This window comes from Stegostoma tigrinum, chromosome 9, assembly GCF_030684315.1.
Source record: "Stegostoma tigrinum isolate sSteTig4 chromosome 9, sSteTig4.hap1, whole genome shotgun sequence".
Taxonomy (NCBI): domain Eukaryota; kingdom Metazoa; phylum Chordata; class Chondrichthyes; order Orectolobiformes; family Stegostomatidae; genus Stegostoma; species Stegostoma tigrinum.
In genome coordinates this window covers 41,584,944-41,609,818 of record NC_081362.1, presented here as the reverse complement: position 1 = coordinate 41,609,818, position 24,875 = coordinate 41,584,944, and the positions used below count along the sequence as shown (strand labels likewise).

Genomic DNA, 24,875 nt, shown 5'->3' with positions numbered 1-24,875 from the left:
AAAATGCACATCTTCCTCTGATACACCCTGAACTCCTCTTGAGGGACAAAATATTATAACATTTTAAACATCAGTACATGCTAATTTAACTTAAAAGGGAAGCATGCACTAACTGAACTTACAAATGTTCAAACGGTCATCCTGCAATCAATTAGAGAACTGTATGCTGTGTAGTGCTGATGACTACTTTTTCCTTGCCTGCTTTGGCTGTTATTATGTCTATACCAAAATCCACATTTCTTAAAGCCAAAAGTCACACCAGTGAGAAGGATCATTATAAAAACACATTCCAGACCTGTCTTTTCACATTGCAACAGTTTCACAATAGTGTATTAGCATTCGGTGCTGGTTTTGATGGGGAAGATCCAGGTTGCACTAAATCAGTTCTAATTTAATTGAAAAATGTTTACTGGGATTGGCATTTGTAAGCTGTGAGGGGCAAATTCAGATTGTGTGCTTGAAATTTCTAAATAGTTACTGTTCTACAGTTGATAGATGCATACTTTTATCTGATCAACTGCATGTGAATTAAAAAATTATGGCAGACTTTCCACATACTGTGGAATATACCGGAGGTAGTGTCACCAATTCCTGAGAATTGTCTTTCATATACAGCTGTTGCTTTGAAATTGTAACAATTTTATGTTGAACATATTCTTGCTGAAGGATTGGTTACAATAATTAGCATTGGAGTAGTTGTTCAGTTCCTGATCTAAATAGGTGCTATGTAAAATTTATATGTTTACAGTTGCCAAATATGTCTCATTTCCTTTCACATTTTTGCAGGGAGGTGATTTTGTGACCACTATCTGCTCTTTAAGTTCAGTTTTGGAAACATAGCATTAATAGCCCATATAATTTGGGCTAGTTTCCCCTGAGAACTGCAATATGTCATAAGATATGGATATGGTTCTTGCTTTCCTCTACTTGCAGGTGCAAGAGGAAGAATGTAGTGCTCTAAATTTAATCTGATCAGTCATCCATGTGACTATAGCAATACTTTCATGCTTTTAAATTTGCAAGTATATGCAAAATATATTCAATCACATCTTGAACAAAGAAAATGGATGTTGGGTGCCATTCGGGAGGATGGGTATATGTTGTAGAGTCATACAGCACCTTTTGGTCCAAACAGTCTACATCAACAATGTTCCCAAACTAAACTAGTCCTATTTGCCTATGTTGGTCCATATCCCTCTAAACCTTTCCTATTCACATACCTGTCCAAATGTCTTTTAAAATGTGGTACCCGTCTCTACCACTTTCTGTGGTAACTCCTTTCATACGCCGGCCCGTTTAAATCTTTCCTTTGTCCTCTAGTTTTGGACTCCACAACACTTGGAAAAAGACCTTGGCTATTCACCTTCTCTATGCCACTCAAGATTTTATAAACTTCTTTAAAAGGTCACCCTCAGCCTCCAATTCACAGGGAAGGATGTCCCCAGCCTATTCAACCTCTCCCTATAACTCAAACTCTCCAGTCCCAGCATCATCCTTAGTAAATTGTTTCTGCATCCTTTCCAGCTTAACAAGATCCTTCTCATAACAGAGCCATCAGAATTGGATGCAATATTCTAAAAGTGGCCTCACTAATGTTTTGTACAGCCACATGACATCCCAAGTCTTATACTCAATCCTTTACCAATGAAGGCAAATATGCCAAACCCATCTTTGCCACTCTGTCCACCTGCAACAGCGCTTTCAAAAGAACTATGATCCTTTACGACAGTGCAAGTCCTGTCGTGGTTTGTCGTACTAAAATGCAACACCTTGAATTTACCTAAATTAAACTCCTCAACCCATTGGCCCATCTGATCAAGGTCTCATTGTACTGACATAACCTTCTTCACTATCTACTACTACACCAATTTGGAATCATCCATGAACTTATTAACCATTCCTCCTATATTCTCATCCAAATCATTCTTATGAATGACAAACAACATCGGATCCAGAAGTGATCCTTGCAACACACTGCTGGTCACATGCCTCCAGTCTGAAAAACAGCCCTCTGAACACCACTGACTTTGTAAGGAGGAGACAGATTTTAAGTTTTTTTTAAGAAAAGGTAACAGTACTTTAGATTTTGTGATTTATATTATTTCTAATCATGTTTGCTACATTGAACAAAAGCCAGTTAAAACTCATTATAACGTACCAACACCAAAGCAGCAGTTCTGTAGCCAACTACACCTATATGTTAAAATACAAGTGAGCATTTAAGGAAACAAGTCTGCAGTACTAGTGCTCCTGTAAGTGATTAAATGGTCATGGCAAGAATATATTCTTTAATTTTCATGACATCAAAATTATTGTTGAATGGAGGATATCTTTTGCTACGTTACAGAAAGGCAGTTTACTCCAACGCTGTCATAGCCTAATCTATTAAGGACTATATCAAGGAAGCAAACAAGTATGACCTGCCTCCAAACTTTAGATTTATCAAAAACGTACATACAAAAGCAGACAAGAGTACAGGAGAACACTCAGTCCATCGAGCCGGTGTCATCTCTTTCAAAGAACAATCCAATTTGTTTCAGTAAGTAAAATATCAATTTTCCCAGATGATAAAGATAAACTACTAATACAAGAAAGTGCAATATGGAAGCCAGGAGATGGTACTTGCTGGTGTCAATATATAGTAACATCATAATTTTGAAACTGTATTCATTGTAATGGCATGTTTGTCAAAATATATTTCATGTTTTTTCAAAAATTTCAGATAAGCAAAGGCAAGCCAATTAGGTGTCATTAGTTTGCTAATTGTAGGAGCTTTCTATGCATAAGCTGACTGTCATATGTCATGCATTACAAAACAGACTACATTTCAAAAATAGTGCAATGGCTATAAAATGCTGTTGACCTCTGCAAGATCATGAATGGTTCTGTACAAATTCCGCTTCTCCTTGCAGAAAATATGGACAAGTGACCATGGTGAAGAATTTAATTTGCCACTGACAAAGCATTATCAATTTGCCCAAACATCTTGTATTCATTAAGGTATGAATCATCAAGCTTTTTGTGTGAATTTCACTGGTTCGAATTTAATCCAGGGGACCAGTGTCTTGCATGGCTGGTGAAGAACATCTAACAGTCCTATGCCATCTCTTGTGGGGACAGTCTGCCAAGGTCCCTAAAAGCCAGCAGTGAACCTTCTCTGAGATGAAGTTGCCAAAATTGCATTTTCAGAGAGCTGCAGCAACACAGGGAGCAGTTGTAGCTGCCAATAAAGCACCCTACAAAGCTCCAGGATCAGCATTGCTGCCATTCTTTGTGGAATGTGTATGTTAGCTTTTACCTGGAGCATAGTTTAACAGCAGAAGTTGAAATTTCAGGTGTTATTGTCCTGTGATGTTAAGAAATTGTTATCTTCCACTTTGGCACATTGTGCAATTATGCAAATTGCATTTTTTTTTTCAGTTTAGCAACTCGTTCTGTGAACTCATTCTAAAGTCTGTCACTTAAATGTTAGAAACAAATGAACTAGAATTGTAAGATATGTGGTTATTTCTTGTGGAATGTTGTTTTAAATGCAGTACTTTGCCTTGCGCAGTGCTGCCAATGATTCACATGCAGAGTCAAAAGATGCGGACACACTGAGATCATGTCATTGAGACAAAATAGTTGTTTCATTTCTGTTTTATAAAGCATTGCTCCTAAAACAAAAATGTGAAAAACCAAATCTTTTTGGTTGAGATGGACATGGCAGTATTTGGAGAAGGACAACATTTCTGTCACAACTGGCACCATCTAAAAACAGACTTTGTTAATATTCAAGAGATGTTGTTGATGCAAAATGACTTTTGGATTTCCCATTTAATACTAAATTCCAAGAAATCCGCTGGCTGTAGTGCTTCAAGTTTTAAAGACACTATTTACATATGATTACTATTTAAGTAATTTGACTCACTGAGATATTTAAAATGTTAGTAACTACATTTCTTTGGATCAGAATGAAACATTAATCATAAAAGCAAGTTCTTTTTTGGACAGATACATAATTACAGCAAGCAGTTTTTCAACATATTCACAGGTTCACAAATTTCAGAATAAGTACTATATTTAACCATATGCTAACCATTTGTGGGGAGGCAGTGGCCTAGTGATATTATTGCTAGACTATTAATCCAGAGTTCCAGGCAATGTTCTGGGGACCTGGATTCAAATCCTGCCACAGCAGATGGTGAAATTTCAATTCAATAAAAAGAAAATCCAGAATTAAGCGTCTAATAATGATCATGAATCCATTGTTGATTGTTTGAAAAACCTATCTGGTTCATTAATGTTCTTTAGGGAAGGAAACTGTTATCTTTACTTCATCTGGCCTACATATCACCCGAAACCCACAGCGATGTGTTTGATTCTTAAATGCCCACAAAACAATTAGGGACAGGCAATAAATATTAGTCTAGCCAGCAATGCTGATGACCCCTGAATGAATTTATTTTAAATATTAGTAGTTGTACATTTGTCAACTTAGTACAAACAAAATACATAATTTAAGGTCAGACATTTATTTTTTTATATGCTGTTCATAAGCTATTTATAAGGTTTACGTTGAAACTGAGCCATTAGGAAATGAATACAAAATTAAGTTTAAAAAAATTGTCACTGTTTTTGTTTACATCAGCTCCTATGACATATCTGATAATCCTTTTGATTGTAGCTAGTCCTGGACTCAGCCAGAAATTGTTCAAACTCCAGCACTTCATTCATCCAATTTTGGTGGCCAGTCAACATCTACAGACTAAAGAGAAGAACGGTTACTATGTATGTGTTGCTTTCTGTACTGTGAAGATAGCAGTAAATCCACTAAACTGACACTACAAGATGGTTGTGAGCCCTTAATAATGACCCCAAAATAAATACAAAAGTATTCGGAATAATGAAGCACAATTACATTTACCTACAGTATTGCACTCAAATTTCAAAACACTTCTGGATGTGCCATTAGTGAAACTGTTAAGCAAACATAGACCATGTTAAGAAGACAGCATTATGTGACACAGGTTTCATTCGAGGCAGTTTGGACCAGACCATAATTGGGACATTCACTGTATTCACTTATTGGTAACTGGCTTAAAGTAGTCATGATAGAATCTGAAGTGAGGTGATGATCTTAAATTTGTTTGTAGGAAAGACCAAAAATGATGCTAGTTAGAATGTAAGCTAGAGACAAGCATGAGTAAGTGAAAGCAGCATTTATTTATTTAGCACCTTTAACATGATGAAGCATACCAACCTACTTCAAGGATAATTTTGAAAGTAAAACACATCAAGCTATTAAGGAAATATTAGGTCAAGTGACCAAAGGTATAGTCAAAGACTTATCCTTGAAGGAGTGTCTTGAAGGAGTGTCTTAAAGGAGGAAAGCAAGAGAGAGTAACAGAGACATATAGGGAGGGTATTCCTGAGCTTGGGACAAAGAACAAAGAAAATTGCAGCACAGGAACAGATCCTTCGGCCCTCCAAGCCTGCGCCAATCGAGATCCTCTGTCTAACCAGTCATCTATTTTCTAAGGGTCTGTGTCCATTTTCTCCCTGCCCATCCGTGTACCTGTCCAGATACATCTTAAAAGACGCTAACGTGTCTGCGTCTACCACCGCAGCTGGCAACGCGTTCCAGGCACCTACTACCCTCTGCGTAAAGAACTTTCCACGCATATCTCCCACAAACTTTCCTCCTCTCACTTTGAACTCATGACCCGTAGTAATTGAGTCCCCCACTCTGGGGGGGAGAAAGCTTCTTGCTATCCACCTTGTCTATACCCCTCGTGATTTTGTAGACGAATTTGGGACCTTGACAACCAAATGGGTGGTCATCATAGATGATGCAATTAAAATCGGGAACATTAAAGAGGTAGAAATAGAAGGGTGCCTATATCTCAGAGCATTGTGGTGAGATGTTATTGGGATACCATCCCATTGATTTCTATATTCTCTGTAAATTAATGCTGTTTATCTGCTTACACAAAGGTATGCAGACACTGCCTTAAAACTTCATGCCCATCTAAAATTAGGTGTAAAACTTGGTAAATCTTCATCTTCCTGCACAGGGGTATGTGGAAACTATTTCAAATAAGATTAGGTGGGAAGCATTTGTAAAGGTGTGAGACTTCTGAAATCCTGTAAAGTATGTAACTTCTGTTTTTGCTAAAGGGGCCAGGGCACTGACTTTTGTTCAAGCCAGACACTTCGAAAGCTTGAAATTACATTCTGTCACTTCAGCAACTTGAAATCACCTCCTGCCATTAGCAGTCACTTTGCGAACGATCAATACTGTATCCTGCTCTCTACGTTTTCGATGTAGTAATTGTTTTTGTATCATGTTATTGTCCGATGTAGTGATTGTTTCATGTATCATGCCATTGTGAGATATAAAATTGCTTTAGATATTATGCACTCGATAAGGTATAGAAAGCGGGACTGTCCGCTGCTTGGACAGAATCACTTACGAGACTCTGCACTCTTTGCCGGGTTGAGTACAGCGATCCTTCACAGCTTGTACTTGCTTTGTAATAAACAATGTGTTTTTCTAAATAGGTCAGTGTCTTGTTATTGCATCAAGTCTGTGAGGGTCTCCAAAAATGAACCTAACAGTGGGACTGCAGCAAATTACAAATATAAAGAGGGGGAAAAGGCCATGGATGCATACAAAAACAAATTTTAAATTTAAGACCTTTCTTGACCCGGACCTAATGTTGGTCAGTAAGCACAAGGACGATAGGAGGACAAAATGTTGCATGTAATGACACATGACAAGTTTACAGAGTAAAAATGTCACAACCAGCTAAATGCGCTTTGCAAACAGTAGAGACTGGACACAAAAACTCTAATAAGAGTTTCAGCAGTAGATGCACTGAGAGAAGGACAAAGTTGGGTAAGTATTACAGATGTGGAAATAGGCAATGTAGGTGATGGTATGGTCAGAAATTCATCCTGGGCACAAAATGATCCCAAGACAATGATCAGACTGGCTTAATCTCTGTTGCCAGGTGTGGAGATAGAATTTGAAGTAGAGACCTTAAACAATGGCTTCAATCTTCTCAAATTAAATTTCTGTTCGTTGTGTCAAATAAACAGCCCGATAATTTAGTAACAGTGCAGAGGTAAACACATTGATGGCGAGGTAGAATTGGATGCTGCCTGTATGCCTTTGAAATCTGACATTGTGCTTTTGGATGTCCCTGAGAGGCAGCATCTGAATAGGAATAAGGGTCAAGGACAAATCTTTGGGAATACCAGTGGTAACAGTGCAGGACCAGGAAGAAAAGCTGTTACAAGTGTTACTCAGGCTGCAATCAGTAAGATGATAAAGGGAGAAATTAGAATGATAGGAAGCTAGCAAGAAACATACAGACTGGAAGAGATTTAATAAATTTAGGAGAGAGACAAGATTACATCAAACATCTTCCTTTATGTTTGATATTGACAAGCGCGACCATCAAGAATCTGCATTGAAGCCTCAACTACTCAGCAATGACTTCGATGATGGGTTAGAAAGCCACATATCCAAATATAACAATGACACAAAGATAGGCAGCATTTAAGCAGTTTAGACAGAAGCATAACATTCTTGAGAAACTTTGATAATCACATTAATGAAATCCATTTATCAGTATCCAAGACAATAAAACAAAGTATTTTCCAAATAGTACAAAGCAGGACAAGTCAAAGGAACTTGGGAACAAAAGCAAAATTGCTGGAGAGGCTCAGCAGGTCTGGCACCACCTGTGGAAGACAAAACAGAGTTAACATTTCCGGTCTGGTGACACTTCCTCAGAATTGTTATTGAGGGTGGAGGACAAGCTCAGCCAAACAGAGGAGGGTGGTGGTGTGTGGGCATGGTTCAGATCTTTGCTCCAGGAAGAAGTGGAGAGCCCTAAAATCTTCCTGGTGGGGAATGGGATTGCATGGCCATGATAAAGAGGAGGTGGCTGGAGCCAGCAAACTGGTAGTTTTGAAACCGGCGCAAGGTATCAGATGAATCACAGATGTATGTGGGTAGGGATTGGACCGGGGTGAGGGGAGAAGACTGAGTCAAGATAGGAAGAGATGAGCTCTGTGGGGCAGGAGCAGGTTGAAACGATGGGTCTGTCCAGACAGTCCAGTTTGTGTACTTTTGGCAGGAGGTAGAAAGGAGCTGTGCTGAGTTGGGGGACTAATAGCTTGGAAGCAGAGGAGGGGAGATCACCAGATGAAATGAGATCAGTAACCATACTGGATACAATGGCCTGATGTTCCATGATGGGGTCATGGTCCAGAGGAAGGCAGGAGAGGTATCCGAGGGCTGGCGCTCAGCCTTTGCAATGTAGAGGTCAATACGCCAGACTACAACAGCACTATCCTTATCGGCAGGCTTAATAACAAAGTCAGGGTTAGATCTGAGTGTATGGACTGCAGTCAGTTCAGAGGGAGATGGGTTAGATTTGGTGAGGGGGGAATGAAATTGAGGCGATTAATGTCACATCAACAGTTCTCAATGAACAGATCGAGAGCAGGTAAAAGGCTGAAGGGATGGGTCCAGGTGGAGGGAGAGTGTTGGAGTTGGGCAAAGCAGTCTGTGAGACAGGGAGAGGGCTCTTGTCCAAAGAAATGGGCACCGAGGTGAAGACAGCGGAAGAAGAGATCGGCGTCATGTTGTGCCCAAAATTCATTATAGTGAGGGCGCTGAGGAATAAAGCTGAGGCCTTTGCTGAGTAGGTAGCTTCAGCATCAGACAGCGCAAGGTTAGGAGGGATGGCGAATACCTCCAAGGAGGTGGGGGTTTTGGGGGAGGGGATAGAGTCAGAGGGAAGGTGGGGATTGGAAGGGTCCAGAGGGCCATGGGTATTTTTGAGTTTTTGCATCTTGTGGGCCTTGGCACCTGAAAGGAAAAGAATAAGTTTCTTGTTAGCATGATGAATGAGCTGGAGGATGAAGTGGAACTGCAGAGTGGTGCAGCCCTGAACTAGTCCTGTTGGAGAGAAAGGTTGAGAGTGTGTATGTGGTGCTGCATGAGGAAGGATCACCAGACTCGAAACGTTAACTCTTTTTTCCTTCACAGATGCTACCAGACCTGCTGAGCCTCTCCAGCAATTTTGTTTTGGTTGCTGATTTACAGGATCCGCATTTCTTTCAGTTTTTCTTTGGAAGGAACTTGGGTGTCCACGTACAGATCATTAAAATGCCATAAGCAACCACAAAATAAAGTTGAAAGGACTAATGGAATCCTGGCCTTTGTATCAAGTAGAATAAAACGTAAGTGGATAGCAGTCATGCTTCAGCCATACAAGGCCAAAGTTAGACACACCTTAAACACTGTCAGCAAAATGTGACCATTAAAACTTCGGAACAATATATAGGAATGTAAGAAATAGCAGCAGAAGTAGGCAATTCAGCCCCTTGAGCTTGCTCCACCACTTGATATAATTATCGCTGATGTCAGTTCCATTTTCCTGCTTACTCTCCATTACCCTTCAATCCATTGCTAATTAAAAATCTGTCTAGCTCCTTTACACAACGTCGTAGCATCCATTGTAATCTGAGTTCGTTAATTCCATTAATTCACAACCCTTTGAGAGCAGTAATCCCCACAGTTTGGAAGCAGGCTTTTCAGCCCATCAAGTCACACAGGCCCACCCCTCCACTAAATCCCCTGTTATTCCCATGCCTAATCCACCTAGCCCTCACATCTGTTGACACTACAGGCAATTTAGCATGGCAATCCACCTAACCTGCACATCTTTGGACCGTGGGAAGAAACCGGAGCACTGAGGAAACCCACGCTGACACACGGAGAATGTACAAACAGTAACCCAAGGGTGGAATTGAACCCAGGTCCCTGGTGTTGAGAGGTAGCAGTGCTAACCATTGACTTACCAGGCAAAGATTTATTAGAATAATACCAGGGCACTAAAAGGTGAAATTCCAGGACAAAATTACACAAAGTTACATAGGGTTTTAAAAGATTGAAAGGTAATAGGATTGAACATGCTGAGGTATTGAGGCAAGTAGGAGATAGATAAAGAAACTATTACAGATGGCTGGGAAATCACGCACTGGCAAGCAATGTCTGAAAATTACAACCTGATCACTCAGGGTTGAAGCTGGGAAACACTTATCAAAAATGATGGTATAAGTGTGAAACTTTTCCCCCCCTCAAACTATACAGTTCAATTAAATCTGTGGCTGATAAATTTCTGTCAAAAGAAGATTTCAAACAGCTACGGCACAAAGGCGGGCAGATAGAGTTAGTTGGCAAATCAGCCAAGATCTCACGGTCAGTGGAACAGCCTCAAGGGGTTAAAAGACCTACTCTGACTCCTGTGTCCCTGTATGGATATGAGAACGTGCGCGCGTGAGGGAGAGAGAGAGAGCGCGCGAGGGAGAGAGAGAGAACGCACGAGGGAGAGAGAGAGAGAACATGCACCAGGGAGAGAGAGAGAGAGAGAGAGAGAGCGTGTGAGCGAGAGAGCGCGCACGAGGGAGAGAGAGCGCACGCGGGGGAGAGAGAAAGCGCGCGAGAGAGAGAGAGAGACAGCGCGCGAGAGAGAGAGAGACAGCGCGCGAGAGAGAGAGAGAGAGCGCGCGCGAGGGGGAGAGAGAGACAGCGCGCGAGAGAGAGAGAGAGACAGCGCGCGAGAGAGAGAGCGCGCGCGAGAGGGAGAGAGAGCAGGCATGCACGCGAGGGAGAGAGTGCAAGCGAGCGCGCGCGAGAGAGAGAGAGTGCCAGCGCGCACGTGAGGGAGAGAGAGTGCGAGCGAGCGTGCGCACGAGGGAGAGAGAGTGCGAGCACGCGCGAGGGAGAGAGAGAGTGCGAGCGCACGCGCGAGGGAGAGCGAGAGACAGCGCGCGAGGGGAGAGAGAGAGAGAGAGAGAACAGCGCGCGAGGGGGAGAGAGAGAGAACAGCGCGCGAGGGGGAGAGAGAGACAGCGCGCAAGGGAGAGAGAGAGCGCGCGCGCAAGGGAGAGAGAGAGCGCGCGCGCAAGGGAGAGAGAGAGCGCGCGAGGGAGAGAGAGATAGAACGCGCGCATGAGGGAGAGAGAGAGAGTGCGTGAGTGAGTGAGAGAGAGCACGCGCGAGGGAGAGAGAGAGCGCACGCGCTAGGGAGAGAGAGAGAGCGCGCGCGAGGGAGAGAGAGAGAGCGCGCGCGAGGGAGAGAGAGAGAGCGCGCGCGCGAGGGGGGGAGAGAGAGAGAGAGCACGTGCAAGGGGGAGAGAGAGAGAGAGAGAGATTAAGAGAGAGACAGAGCGCGCACGAAGGAGAGAGACAGATAGAGCGTGCGCGAGGGGTAGAGACAGATACAGCGCACGCGAGGGGGAGAGAGAGACAGTGTGCGCAAGGGAGAGAGAGCGCGCGCGCGAGGGAGAGAGAGTGCGCGCACGAAGGAGAGAGAGAGCGCGCGCGGAGAGAGAGAGAGAGAGAGAAAGAGAGACAGGGTGCGCGCGAGGGATAGAGACTGAGAAAGCGTGCACGAGGGGGAGAGAGAGAGCGCATGCGAGGGAGAGAAAGAGAGAGCGCACGCGAGGAAGAGAAATAGAGAGCACGAGGGAGAGAGAATGCGCGCATGAGGAAGAGAGAGAGAGCGCGCGCGAGGGAGAGAAAGAGCGTGCGCGCGAGGGAGAGAGAGGGAGCATGCGCGACGGTGAGAGAGAGAGCGCGAGGGAGAGAGAGCGCGCGCGCGAGGGAGAGAGAGAGAGAGCGCGCGCGCGCGTGGAAGAGAGACAGAGAGCACGCGCGTGAGGGAGAGAGCGCGCATGCGAGGGAGAAAGCGCGCACGCGAGGGAGAGAGAGAAAGAGAGGGTGCGCGCAAGGGAGTGAGAGTGCGCGCACGAAGGAGAGAGAGTGCGCGCGCGAAGGAGAGAGAGAGCGCGCGCGGAGAGAGAGAGAGCGCACGCGAAGGAGAGATAGAGAGCGCACGCACAAGGGAGAGAGACAGAGCGCACGCGCACAAGGGAGAGAGACAGAGCGCACGCTCGACGGAGAGAGAAAGAGAGAGAGAGAGAAAGCGTGCGCACGAGGGAGAGGGAGAGAGAGAGAGTGAGGGAGAGACAAAGCACACATGAAGGAGAGAGACAGATACAGCACGCGCGAGGGGGGGAGAGAGAGAGCGTGCGCAAGGGAGAGAGAGCGCGCGCGGAGAGAGAAAGAGAGAGAGAGCGCGCGCATGGGAGAGAGAGAGAGAACGCGTGCACGAGGGAGAGAGAGAGCGTGCGTTAGGGAGCGAGAGAGAGAGCGCGGGCGAGAGAGAGAGAGAGAGAAAGAGAGACAGGGTGCGCGCGAGGGAGAGAGACTGAGAAAGCGTGCACAAGGGGGAGAGAGAGAGCGCATGCGAGGGAGAGAAAGAGAGAGCGCATGCGAGGAAGAGAAATAGAGAGCACGAGGGAGAGAGAGAATGCGCGCATGAGGAAGAGAGAGAGAGAGAGCGCGCGCGAGGGAGAGAAAGAGCGTGCGCGCGAGGGAGAGAGAGAGAGCGTGCGCGAGGGTGAGAGAGAGAGCGCGAGCGCGAGGGAGAGAGAGAGCACGCGCGCGAGGGACAGAGTGAGAGCGCGCGCGCGAGGAAGAGAGAGAGCGCGCGCGCGCGAGGAAGAGAGACAGAGAGCGCGCGCGCGAGGGAGAGAGCGCGCATGCGAGGGAGAGAGCGCACACGCGTGGGGGAGAGCGCGCACGCGAGGGAGAGAGAGAGAGGGTGCGCGCACGAAGGAGAGAGAGTGCACGCATGAAGGAGAGAGAGAGAGCGCGCGCGAAGGAGAGAGAGAGAGCGCACGCGAAGGAGAGAGAGAGCGCGCGCGCACAAGGGAGAGAGACAGAGCGCACGCGCACAAGGGAGAGAGACAGAGCGCACGCTCGACGGAGAGAGAAAGAGAGAGAGAGAGAAAGCACGCGCACGAGGGAGAGGGAGAGAGAGAGAGTAAGAGAGAGACAGAGCTCACATGAGGGAGAGAGACAGATACAGCACGCGCGAGGGGGGGAGAGAGAGAGCATGCGCAAGGGAGAGAGAGAGCGCGCGCGAGGGAGAGAGAGAGAGCGCGCGCGAGGGCGAGTAAGAGAGAGACAGAGCGCGCACGAGGGAGAGACAGATAGGACACGCGCGAGGGGGGGAGAGAGAGCGTGCGCAAGGGAGAGAGAGAGCGCACGGGAGGGAGAGAGAGGGAGCGCGCACGAGGGAGAGAGAGAGAACGTGCGCATGAGGAAGAGAGAGAGAGAGCGCGCGCGAGGGAGAGAAAGGGAGCGCGCGCGAGGGAGAGAAAGGGAGCGCACGCGAGGGAGAGAAAGGGAGCGCACGCGAGGGAGAGAAAGGGAGCGCACGCGAGGGAGAGAAAGGGAGCGCACGCGAGGAAGCGAGAGAGAGAGCGCGCGCGAGGGAGAGATAGAGACCGCATGCGAGGGAGGGAGAGCGGGCGCGAGGGAGAGAGATCGGGCGCGAGGGAGAGAGATCAGGCGTGAGGGAGAGAGAGGGAGAGCGCACATGAGGGAGTGTGAGAGAGCGCGCAAGGGAGAGAGAGAGAGCGCGCAAGGGAGTGAGAAAGAGGGCGTGCACGAGGGAGAGAGAGAACGCACGTGCGAGGGAGCGAGAGAGAGAGCGCGGGCGAGAGAGAGAGAGAGAGAGACAGGGTGCGCGCGAGGGAGAGAGACTGAGAAAGCGTGCACGAGGGGGAGAGAGAGAGCGCATGCGAGGGAGAGAAAGAGAGAGCGCACGCGAGGAAGAGAAATAGAGAGCATGAGGGAGAGAGAATGCGCGCATGAGGAAGAGAGAGAGAGCGCGCGCGAGGGAGAGAAAGAGCGTGCGCGCGAGGGAGAGAGAGGGAGCGTGCGCGAGGGTGAGAGAGAGAGCGCGAGCGCGAGGGAGAGAGAGCGCGCGCGCAAGGGACAGAGAGAGAGCGCGCGCGCGAGGAAGAGAGACAGAGAGCGCGCGCGCTCTCTCTCTGTCCCTTGCGCGCGCGCTCTCTCTCCCTCGCGCTCGCGCTCTCTCTCTCACCCTCGCGCACGCTCCCTCTCTCTCCCTCGCGCGCACGCTCTTTCTCTCCCTCGCGCGCGCTCTCTCTCTCTTCCTCATGCGCGCATTCTCTCTCCCTCATGCTCTCTATTTCTCTTCCTCGCGTGCGCTCTCTCTTTCTCTCCCTCGCATGCGCTCTCTCTCTCCCCCTCGTGCACGCTTTCTCAGTCTCTCTCCCTCGCGCGCACCCTGTCTCTCTCTCTCTCTCTCTCGCCCGCGCTCTCTCTCTCGCTCCCTCGCACGTGCGTTCTCTCTCTCCCTCGTGCACGCCCTCTTTCTCACTCCCTTGCGCGCTCTCTCTCTCTCCCTTGCGCGCTCTCTCACACTCCCTCATGTGCGCTCTCCCTCTCTCTCCCTCACGCCTGATCTCTCTCCCTCGCGCCCGATCTCTCTCCCTCGCGCCCGCTCTCCCTCCCTCGCGTGCGGTCTCTATCTCTCCCTCGCGCGCGCTCTCTCTCTCGCTTCCTAGGGTGGAGAGAGCGCGAGCGCGAGGGAGAGACAGCGCGCGCGCAAGGGACAGAGAGAGAGAGCGCGCGCGCGAGGAAGAGAGACAGAGAGCGCGCGCGTGAGGGAGAGCGCGCGCATGCGAGGGAGAGAGAGAGAGAGGGTGCGCGCAAGGGAGTGAGAGTGCGCGCAAGGGAGTGAGAGTGCGCGCACGAAGGAGAGAGAGTGCGCGTGCGAAGGAGAGAGCGCGCGCGAAGGAGAGAGAGAGAGCGCACGCGAAGGAGAGAGAGAGAGAGAGAGAGCACGCGCGAAGGAGAGAGAGCGCGCGCGCACAAGGGAGAGAGACAGAGCGCACGCTGGACGGAGAGAGAAAGAGAGTGAGAGAGAAAGCGCGCGCACGAGGGAGAGGGAGAGAGAGAGAGTAAGAGAGAGACAGAGCGCACATGAGGGAGAGAGACAGATACAGCACGTGCGAGGGGGGGAGAGAGAGAGCGTGCGCAAGGGAGAGAGAGAAAGAGAGAGAGAGCGCGCGCAAAGGAGAGAGAGAGAGCGCGCGCAAGGGAGAGAGAGAGAGAGCGCGCGCAAGGGAGAGAGAGAGAGAACGTGCGCACGAGGGAGAGAGAGAGTGTGCGTGAGGGAGTGAGAGAGAGCGTGCGTTAGGGAGTGTGAGAGAGCGCGCAAGGGAGAGAGAGAGAGCGCGCAAGGGAGTGAGAAAGAGGGCGTGCACGAGGGAGAGAGAGAACGCACGTGCGAGGGAGCGAGAGAGAGAGCGCGGGCGAGAGAGAGAGAGAGAGAGAAAGAGAGACAGGGTGCGCGCGCGAGGGAGAGAGACTGAGAAAGCGTGCACGAGGGGGAGAGAGAGAGCGCATGCGAGGGAGAGAAAGAGAGAGCGCATGCGAGGAAGAGAAATAGAGAGCACGAGGGAGAGAGAGAATGCGCGCATGAGGAAGAGAGAGAGAGAGCACGCGCGAGGGAGAGAGAGAGAGCGCACGCGCTAGGGAGAGAGAGAGAACACGCGCGAGGGAGAGAGAGAACACGCGCGAGGGAGAGAGAGAGAACACGCGCGAGGGAGAGAGAGAGAACACGCGCGAGGGAGAGAGAGAACATGTGCGAGGGAGAGAGAGAGAGCGCACGTGAGGAAGAGAGAGAGAGAGAGAGCGCGCGCGCGAGGATGAGAGACAGAAAGCGCGCGCGCGAGGAAGAGAGACAGAGAGAGCGCGCGCGAGGGAGAGCGCGCACGCGAGGGAGAGAGCGCACGCGAGGGAGAGAGCGCACGCGAGGGAGAGAGCGCAAGCGAGGGAGAGAGCGCGCACGCGAGGGAGAGAGAGAGAGAGGGTGCGCGCAAGGGAGTGAGAGTGCGCGCACGAAGGAGAGAGAGTGCGCGCGCGAAGGAGAGAGAGAGCGCGCGAAGGAGAGAGAGAGAGCGCGCGAAGGAGAGAGAGCGCACGCGAAGGAGAGAGAGAGAGCGCGCACGAAGGAGAGAGAGCGCGCGCACACAAGGGAGAGAGACAGAGCGCACGCTCGACGGAGAGAGAAAGAGAGAGAGAGAGAAAGAGAGAGAGAGAGAAAGCGCGCGCACGAGGGAAAGGGAGAGAGAGAGAGTAAGAGAGAGACAGAGCGCACATGAGGGAGAGAGACAGATACAGCACGCGCGAGGGGGGGAGAGAGAGAGCGTGCGCAAGGGAGAGAGAGAGAGAACGCGAGGGAGAGAGAGAGCGCGCGCAAAGGAGAGAGAGAGAGCGCGCGCAAGGGAGAGAGAGAGAGAACGCGTGCACGAGGGAGAGAGAGAGTGTGCGTGAGGGAGTGAGAGAGAGCGTGCGTTAGGGAGTGAGAGAGAGCGCGCGCGAGGGAGAGAGAGAGAGAGAGAGCGCGCGCGAGTGAGAGAGAGAGAACTCGCGCGAGGGAGAGAGAGAGAACACGCGCGTGGGAGAGAGAGAGAACGCACGCGAGGGAGAGAAAGAGAGAGCGCGCGCAGGGGAGAGAGAGCGCGCGCGAAGGGGAGAGAGAGAGAACGCGCACGCGCGCAAGGTGGAGAGAGAGAGAGCATGCGCGATTGGGAGAGACAGAGCGCGCGCGTGAGGGGGGAGAGAGAGACAGCGTGCGCGAGGGAGTGAGAGAGAGCGAGCACGTGCTAGGGAGAGAGAGAGTGCGCACAAGGGAAAGAGAGAGAGTGCGAGGGAGAGAGAGAGCGCGCGTGCGAGGGAGAGAGAGTGAGAGAGCGCGCGTGCGAGGGAGAGAGAGTAAGAGCGCGCGTGCGCGAGGAGAAAGACAGAGCGCGCGCGTGAGGGAAAGAGAGAGAGCGCGCGCGAGGGAGAGAGACAGAGAGTGCGCGCAAGGGAGAGAGAGAGAGAACACGTGCACGAGGGAGAGAAAGAGCGTGCGCGAGGGAGTGAGAGAGAGAGACCGCGCGAGGGAGAGAGAGAGAGCACGCGCTAGGGAGAAAGAGAGAGTGCGCACAAGGGAGAGTGAGAGAGCGCGCGCGCGCGAGGGTGAGAGACAGAGAGCGCGCGCGTGAGGGAGAGAGAGCGTGCGCGAGGGAGAGAAAAAGAGTGCGCGCTCGAAGGAGAAAGAGAGAGAGCGGGTGCGCGCACGTGGGGGAGAGAGCGAAATCGCGCACGAGGGACAGAGAGAGAGCATGCTCGAGGGAGAGAGATAGCGCGCGCGCGGGAGAGCGAGGGAGCGCGCGTGAGGGAGAGAGAGGAGCACGCGCGAGGGAGAGGGAGGAGCACGCGCGAGGGAGAGAGAGGAGCACGTGCGAGGGAGCCCGCGCGAGGGAGAGAGAGAGAACGCGCGCATGAGGAAGAGAGAGAGAGCGCGCGCATGAGGAAGAGAGAGAGAGCACGCGCGAGGGAGAGAAAGGGAGCGCACGTGAGGGAGAGAAAGGGAGCGCACGCGAGGGAGCGAGAGAGAGAGCGCGCGCGAGGGAGAGAGATCGGGCGCGAGGGAGAGAGATCGGGCGCGAGGGAGATAGAGGGAGAGCGCACACGAGGGAGTGTGAGAAAGCGCGCAAGGGAGAGAGAGAGAGCGCACAAGGGAGAGAGAGAGGGCGTGCACGAGGGAGAGAGAGAACGCACGTGCGAGGGAGCGAGAGAGAGAGCGCGGGCGAGAGAGAGAGAGAGAGAGAAAGAGAGACAGGGTGCGCGCGAGGGAGAGAGACTGAGAAAGCGTGCACGAGGGGGAGAGAGAGAGCGCATGCGAGGGAGAGAAATAGAGAGCACGAGGGAGAGAGAGAGCGCGCGCGCGAGGGAGAGAGAGAGCGCAAGCGCGAGGGAGAGAGAGAGCGCAAGCGCGAGGGAGAGAGAGAGAGCACGCACGCGAGGGAGAGAGAGAGACAGAGCGCACGCAAGGGAGAGAGACAGACAGCGCGCGGATGAGGGGGAGAGAGAGAGCGCGTGCGAGGGAGAGAGAGAATAGGAGTCCGCGCGCGAGGAAGAGAGCGAGAACGCATGCGAGGCAGAGAAAGAGAGAGCGCGCGCGAGGGTGAGAGAGAGCGCGCGAGGGGGAGAGAGAGAGAGAGAGAGAGAGAGAACGCGCACGCGCGCGAGGGGGAGAGAGAGAGAGCGCGCGCGAGGGGGAGAGAGAGAGAGCGCGCGCGAGGGGGAGAGAGAGAGAGAGCGCGCGTGAGGGGGAGAGAGAGCACGCGCGTGAGGGGGGAGAGAGAGAGAGCGCGCGCGAGGGAGAGAGAGAGCGTGCACGAGAGAGAGAGCGCGCGAGGGAGAGAGAGAGAGCGCGCTAGGGAGAGAGAGAGTGCGCACAAGGGAGAGAGAGAGAGCGCGCGACGGAGAGCGAGAGAGAGCGCGTGCGAGGGAGAGCGAGAGAGAGTGCGTGCGAGGGAGAGCGAGAGAGAGTGCGTGCGAGGGACAGAGAATGGGAGTGCGCACGCGAGGAAGAGAGAGAGAACGCGCGCAAGGGAGAGAAAGAGAACGCGCGCGAGGGGGAGAGAGAGAGAACACACACGCGCGCAATGGGGAGAGACAGAGAGCATGCGCGAGGTGGAGACAGAGAGCGCGCGCTAGGGGAAGAGAGTGACAGCGCACGCGAGGGGGAGAGAGAGAGCGCGCGCGCGAGGGGGAGAGTGAGAGCGCGCGCGCGAGGGGGAGAGAGAGAGAGCACGCGCGAGGGGGAGAGAGAGAGAGCACGCGTGGGGGGAGAGAGAGAGTGCGCGCGAGGGGGGAGAGAGAGAGCGCGCGAGGGGCGAGAGAGAGAGAGCGCGCGCGAGGGAGAGAGAGAGACAGAGCACACGCGAGGGAGAGAGACAGAGCACACGCGAGGGAGAGAGACAGACAGCGCGCGGACGAGGGGGAGAGACAGAGCGCGTGCGAGCGAGAGAATGGGAGTGCGCGCGCGAGGAAGAGAGAGAGAATGCGCGCGAGGGAGAGAAAGAGAGCGCGCGCGAGGGAGAGAGAGAGCGTGCGAGGGGGAGAGAGAGAGAACGCGCATGCGCGCAAGGAGGAGAGAGAGAGAGCGCGCGCGAGGGGGAGAGTGAGAGCGTGCGCGCGAGGGAGAGAGAGAGAGAGCACGTGCTAGGGAGAGAGAGAGTGCGCACAAGGGAGAGAGAGAGAGAGCGCGCGAGGGAGAGCGAGAGAGAGCGCGTGCGATGGAGAGCGAGAGAGAGCGCGTGCGAGGGAGAGAGAGAATGGGAGTGCGCGCGCGAGGAAGAGAGAGAGAATGCGCGCGAGGGAGAGAAAGAGAGAGCGCGCGCGAGGGAGAGAGAGTGCGCGAGGGGGGGAGAGAGAGAGAGAGAACGTGCACGCGCGCAAGGGGGAGAGAGAGAGCACACGCGCAAGGGGGAGAGAGAGAGCGCGCGAGCGAGAGAGAGAGCGTGCGCGAGGGAGTGAGAGAGAGCGCGCGCGAGGGAGTGAGAGAGCGCGCGCGAGGGAGTGAGAGAGCGCGCGCGAGGGAGAGAGAGAGTGCGCACAAGGGAAAGAGAGAGAGCGCGAGGGAGAGAGAATAAGAGCGCGCGCGCGCGAGGGAGAGAGACAGAGAGCGCGCGTGCGAGGGAGAGAGAGAGAGAGAGAGAAAGAGAGAGAGCGCGTACGAGGGTGAGAGACAGAGAGCGCGCGCAAGGGAGAGAGATAGAGAACACGCGCACAAGGGAGAGAAAGAGCGTGCGCGAGGGAGTGAGAGACAGAGACCGCGCGAGGGAGAGAGAGAGCATGCGCTAGGGAGAAAGAGAGAGTGCGCACAAGGGAGAGAGAGGGCGCGAGGGAGAGTGAGTGAGCACGCGCGCGAGGGAGAGAGAGAAAGGGCGCGAGGGAGGAAGGGAGAGAGAGAGAGCGCGCGCAAGGGAGAGGGAGAGAGAGAGAACGCGCGCGAGGAGGGGAGAGCGCGTGCGCGAGGGAGGCAGAGAGAGCGCGCGAGGGAGGGAGAGAGAGCGCGCGAGAGAGAGGGAGAGAGAGAGAGTGCGTGCGAGGGAGGGGGAAAGAGAGCGCACGCGCGAGGGAGAGTGAGAGAGAGACAGCGCTTGTGAGGAAGAGTGAGAGAGAGCGAGCGCACGCAAGCAGGGGAGAGAGCGCGCGCGAGGGAGAGAGAGCGCGCGCAAGGGAGAGACAGCGCGCGCCAAGGAGGGAGAGAAAGCGCACGCGCGAGGGAGAAAGAGCACGCGCGAGGGAGAAAGAGCACGCGCGAGGGAGAAAGAGAGTGCGCGCGAGGGAGAGAGAGAGCGCGCGCGAGGGAGAGAGAGAGCGCGCGCGAGGGAGAGAGAGGGAGCGCGAGGGAGGGAGAGAGAGCGCGAGGGAGAGAGAGAGCACGAGGGAGAGAGAGAGAGAGCGCGCGAGGAAGAGAGAGAGACAGCGTGTGAGGGAGAGTGAGACAGAGTGCACAGAGGGAGAGTAAGAGAGCACGCAGGAGGGAGAGAGAGAGCGCACGCACGTTCGCGAGGGAGAGAGAGAGCGAGCGCGCACAAGGGAGACAGAGAGAGAGCACGCGCGAGGGAGACAGAGAGAGAGCACGCGCGAGGGAGAGGAAGTGAGAGAACGCGCGCGAGGGAGAGAGTGCGCGCGCGCGGGAGGGAGTGAGAGATCGTGCGCGCGAGAGAGAGCGCGCGCGTGCGAGGGAGAGAGCACACGCGTGCGAGGGAGAGAGCGCGCGCGTGAGGGAGAGCGCGTGCGTGAGGGAGAGGGAGTGAGAGAGCGCGCACGAGGGAGAGGGAGTGAGAGAGCGCAAGCGAGGGAGAGGGAAAGAGAGCACGTGAGGGACAGTGAGAGAGAGCGCACGAAGGAGGGAGAGTGAGAGAGAGAGCGCGTGCGAGGGAGAGTGAGAGAGCGTGCCCGCGAGGGAGAAAGAGCACGCGCGAGGGAGAAACAGCAGGCGCGCGAGGGAGAGAGAGCATGCGCGAGAGGGAGAGAGAGCACGTGCGCGAGGGAGAGAGAGAGACACCGTGTGAGGGAGAGTGAGAGAGAGAGCGCGTGCGCGAGGGAGAAAGAGCACGCGCGCGAGGGAGAGAGCTCGCGCGAGGGAGAGAGAGCGCGCGCGAGGGAGACAGAGAGAGAGCACGCGCGAGGGAGACGGAGTGAGAGCACGCGCGAGGGAGAAAGAGAGAGAGCACGCGCGAGGGAGAAAGAGCACGCGCGAGGGAGAGAGAGCGTGCGAGGGAGAGAGAGAGCGTGCGCGCGAGAGAGAGAGCGTGCGCACGAGAGAGAGAGAGGGCGCGCAAGGGAGAGAGAGCGCGCGAGGGAGAGAGACAGCTTGCGAGGGAGAGAGAGCACGCGAGGGAGAGAGACAGCGCACGTGAGGGAGACAGAGAGAGAGCACGCGCGAGGAAGACAGAGAGAAAGCACGCGCGAGGGAGAAATAGCACGCGCGAGGGAGAAAGCGCATGCGCGAGGGAGAAAGCGCACGCGCGAGGGAGAAAGACAGCGTGCGAGTGAGGGAGAGAAAGCGCGCGCGCGAGGGAGAAAGAGCACGCGCGCGAGGGAGACAGAGAGAGAGCATGTGCGAGGGAGACAGAGAAAGAGCACGCGCGAGGGAGAAAGAGCACGCGCGAGGGAGAGAGAGAGCGTGCGAGGGAGAGAGAGAACGTGCGAGTGAGAGAGTCAGCGCGCCCGCGAGAGAGAGAGAGCGCGCGCGAGGGAGAGAGAGCGCACGAGGGAGAGAGAGAGCTCGCGAGGGAGAGAGAGAGCACGCGAGGGAGAGAGAGAGCGCACGTGAGGGAGACAGAGAGCTCGCGCGAGGAAGAAAGAGCACGCGCGAGGGAGAAAGAGAGCGTGCAAGTGAGAGAGTGCGCGCGCGCGTGCGCGAGGGAGAAAGAGCACGCGCGCGAGGAAGACAGAGAGAGAGCACGCGCGAGGGAGAAAGAGAGCGTGCGAGAGAGAGAGTGCGCGCGCACGAAGGAGAGAGAGCACGCGCGCAAGTGAGAAAGAGCACGCGCGCAAGTGAGAAAGAGCACGCGCGCAAGGGAGAAAGAGCACGCACGAGGGAGAAACAGCACGCGCGCGAGGGAGAGAGAGCACGCGCGCGAGGGAGAGAGTGCACGCACGCGAGGGAGAGAGAGCATGCGCGAGGGAAAGAGAGAGCTCGCGAGGGAGAGCACGTGAGGGAGAGAGAGAGCGCACGTGAGGGAGACAGAGAGAGAACACGCGCGTGGGAGACAGAGAGAGAACACGCGCGTGGGAGACAGAGAGAGAGCACGCGCGAGGGAGAAATAGCACGTGCGAGAGAGAGAGCGCGCGCGAGAGAAAGAGCATGCGCGCGAGGGAGACAGAGAGAGAGCACGCGCGAGGGAGACAGAGAAAGAGCACGCGCGAGGGAGAGAGAGCACACGCGCGAGGGAGAGAGAGAGCGCGCGAGGGAGAGAGAGAGCGCGCGAGGGAGACAGAGAGAGAGCACGCGCGAGGGAGAAAGAGCACGTGCGAGGGAGAAAGAGCACGTGCAAGGGAGAGAGTGCGTGCGAGGGAGAGAGAGAGCGTGCGAGGGAGAGAGAGAGCGTGCGAGAGAGCGCGCGAGCGGGAGAGAGAGAGAGCGCGAGGGAGCGAGAGAGCTCGCGAGGGAGAGAGAGCACGCGAGGGAGAGACAGCACGCGAGGGAGAGAGAGAGCGCACGTGAGGGAGACAGAGCACGCGAGAGGGAGACAGAGAGAGAGCACGCGCGAGGGAGAAATAGCACGCGTGAGGGAGAAAGAGAGCGTGCGAGTGAGAGAGAGTGAGCGCGTGCGAGAGAGAAAGAGCACGCGCGCGAGGGAGACAGAGAGAGAGCGCTCGCGAGGGAGACAGAGAAAGAGCACGCGCGAGGGAGACAGGGAAAGAGCACGCGCGAGGGAGAAAGAGCACGCGCGTGAGGGAGAGAGAGAGCGCGCGCGAGGGAGAGAGAGCGCGCGCGCGAGGGAGAGAGAGCGCGCGCGCGAGGGAGAAAGAGCACGCGCGAGGGAGAAAGACAGCGTGCGAGTGAGGGAGAGAGAGAGCGCGCGAGGGAGTGAGCACGTGCGCGAGGGAGAGAGCACGCGCGCGAGAGAGAGTGCACGCGCGCGAGGGAGAGAGTGCACGCACGCGAGGGAGAGAGAGCATGCGCGAGGGAAAGAGAGAGTGTGCGAGTGAGAGAGACAGAGCGCGCGCGCAAGGGGGAGAGAGAGAGAGAGACAGCGTGTGAGGGAGAGTGAGAGAGAGCGCACAAGGGAGGGAGAGTGAGAGAGAGCACGCGCGAGGGAGACAGAGAGAGAGCACGCGCGAGGGAGACAGAGAGAGAGCACGCGCGAGGGGGAGAGAGAGCGTGCACGCGAGGGAGAGAGCACGCGCGAGGGAGAGGGAGTGAGAGCGCGCGCGAGGGAGAGGGAGTGAGAGAGCGCGCGCGAGGGAGGAGTGAGAGAGCGCGCGCGAGGGAGAAGGCGTGAGAGAGCGTGCGTGAGGGAGAAGGAGTGAGAGAGCGCGTGAGGGAGAGACAGAGAGCGCGTGAGGGACAGTGAGAGAGTGAGAGAGAGCGCACGCGCGAGGGAGAGAGAGCGCGCGCGAGGGAGAGAGAGCGCGCGCGAGGGAGAGAGAGAGCGCGCGCGAGGGAGAGAGAGAGCGCGCGTGAGGGAGACAGAGAGACAGCGCGCGCGAGGGAGACAGAGAGAGAGCTTGCGCGAGGGAGACAGAGAGAGAGCACGCGCGAGGGAGACAGAGAGAGAGCGCGCACGCGAGGGAGAAAGAGCACGCGCGAGGGAGAGAGAGAGCACGCGCGAGGGAGAGAGAGAGCGCGCGCGAGGGAGAGAGAGCGCGCGCGAGGGAGAAAGAGCACGCGCGAGGGAGAAAGACAGCGTGCGAGTGAGGGAGAGAGAGAGCGCGCGCGAGGGAGAAAAAGCACGCGCGCGAGGGAGACAGAGAGAGAGCACGCGCGAGGGAGACAGAGAAAGAGCACGCGCGAGGGAGAAAGAGCACGCGCGAGGGAGAGAGAGCGTGCGAGGGAGAGAGAGCGTGCGAGGGAGAGAGAGAACGTGCGAGTGAGAGAGAGAGCGCGCGAGGGAGAGCGAGAGCGCATGTGAGGGAGACAGAGAGAGAGCACGCGCGAGGGAGAAAGAGCACGCGTGAGGGAGAAAGAGAGCGTGCGAGTGAGAGAGTGTGCATGCGCGCGCGAGGGAGAGAGAGCGCGCGCGCGAGGGAGAAAGAGCACGCGCGCGAGGGAGAAAGAGAGCGTGTGAGAGAGAGAGTGCACGCGCGCGCGCGCGAGAGGGAGAGAGAGCGCGCGCGCGAGGGAGAAAGAGCAGGCGCGCGAGGGAGAGACAGCACGCGCGCAAGGGAGAAAGCACGTGCGAGGGAGAAACAGCACGCGCGCGAAGGAGAGAGAGCACGCGCGCGAGGGTGAGAGAGCACGCGCGCGAGGGAGAGAGAGAAACACCGTGTGAGGGAGAGTGAGAGAGAGCGCGTGCGCGAGGGAGAAAGAGCACGCGCGCGAAGGATAAACAGCACGCGCGCGAGGGAGAGACAGCGCGCGCACGAGGGAGAGAGAGCGCGCACGCGCGAGGGAGAGAGAGCGCGCGCGCGAGGGAGAGAGAGCGCGCGCGCGAGGGAGAGAGAGCGCGCGCGCGAGAGAGAGAGAGCGCGCGCGCGAGGGAGAGAGAGCGCGCGCGCGAGGGAGAGAGAGCACGCCCGCGAGGGAGAGAGAGCACTCGCGCGAGGGAGAGAGAGAAACACCGTGTGAGGAAGAGTGAGAGAGAGCGCGTGCGCGAGGGAGAAAGAGCACGCGCGCGAAGGATAAACAGCACGCGCGCGAGGGAGAGACAGCGCGCGCACGAGGGAGAGAGAGCGCGCACGCGCGAGGGAGAGAGAGCGCGCGCGCGAGGGAGAGAGAGAGCGCGCGCGAGGGAGACAGAGAGAGAGCACGCGCGAGGGAGACAGAGAGAGAGCACGCGCGAGGGAGAAAGAGCACGTGCGAGGGAGATAGAGCACGCGCAAGGAAGAGAGAGCATGCGAGGGAGAGAGAGAGCGTGCGAGAGAGAGAGAGCGCGCGCGAGGGAGAGAGAGAGAGCTCGCGAGGGAGAGA

The 24,875-nt window shown here is 54.6% G+C and overlaps 1 protein-coding gene across 4 annotated transcripts in view; it reads right to left on the bottom strand.

The window, feature by feature from the left end:
- Nucleotides 1-4,411: 4,411 nt before the first annotated feature.
- The window catches only part of pus10 (pseudouridine synthase 10), a 164,024-nt gene continuing 143,560 nt past the window's right edge, over nt 4,412-24,875 (bottom strand). For all 4 annotated transcript variants that reach the window (XM_048536220.2, XM_048536224.2, XM_048536223.2 and 1 more), the window contains one exon: nt 4,412-4,747. In XM_048536220.2, coding sequence (XP_048392177.1) covers nt 4,709-4,747 — 39 coding nt within the window. In that variant the 3' untranslated portion in view covers nt 4,412-4,708. The remainder of the gene's footprint in view (nt 4,748-24,875) is intronic.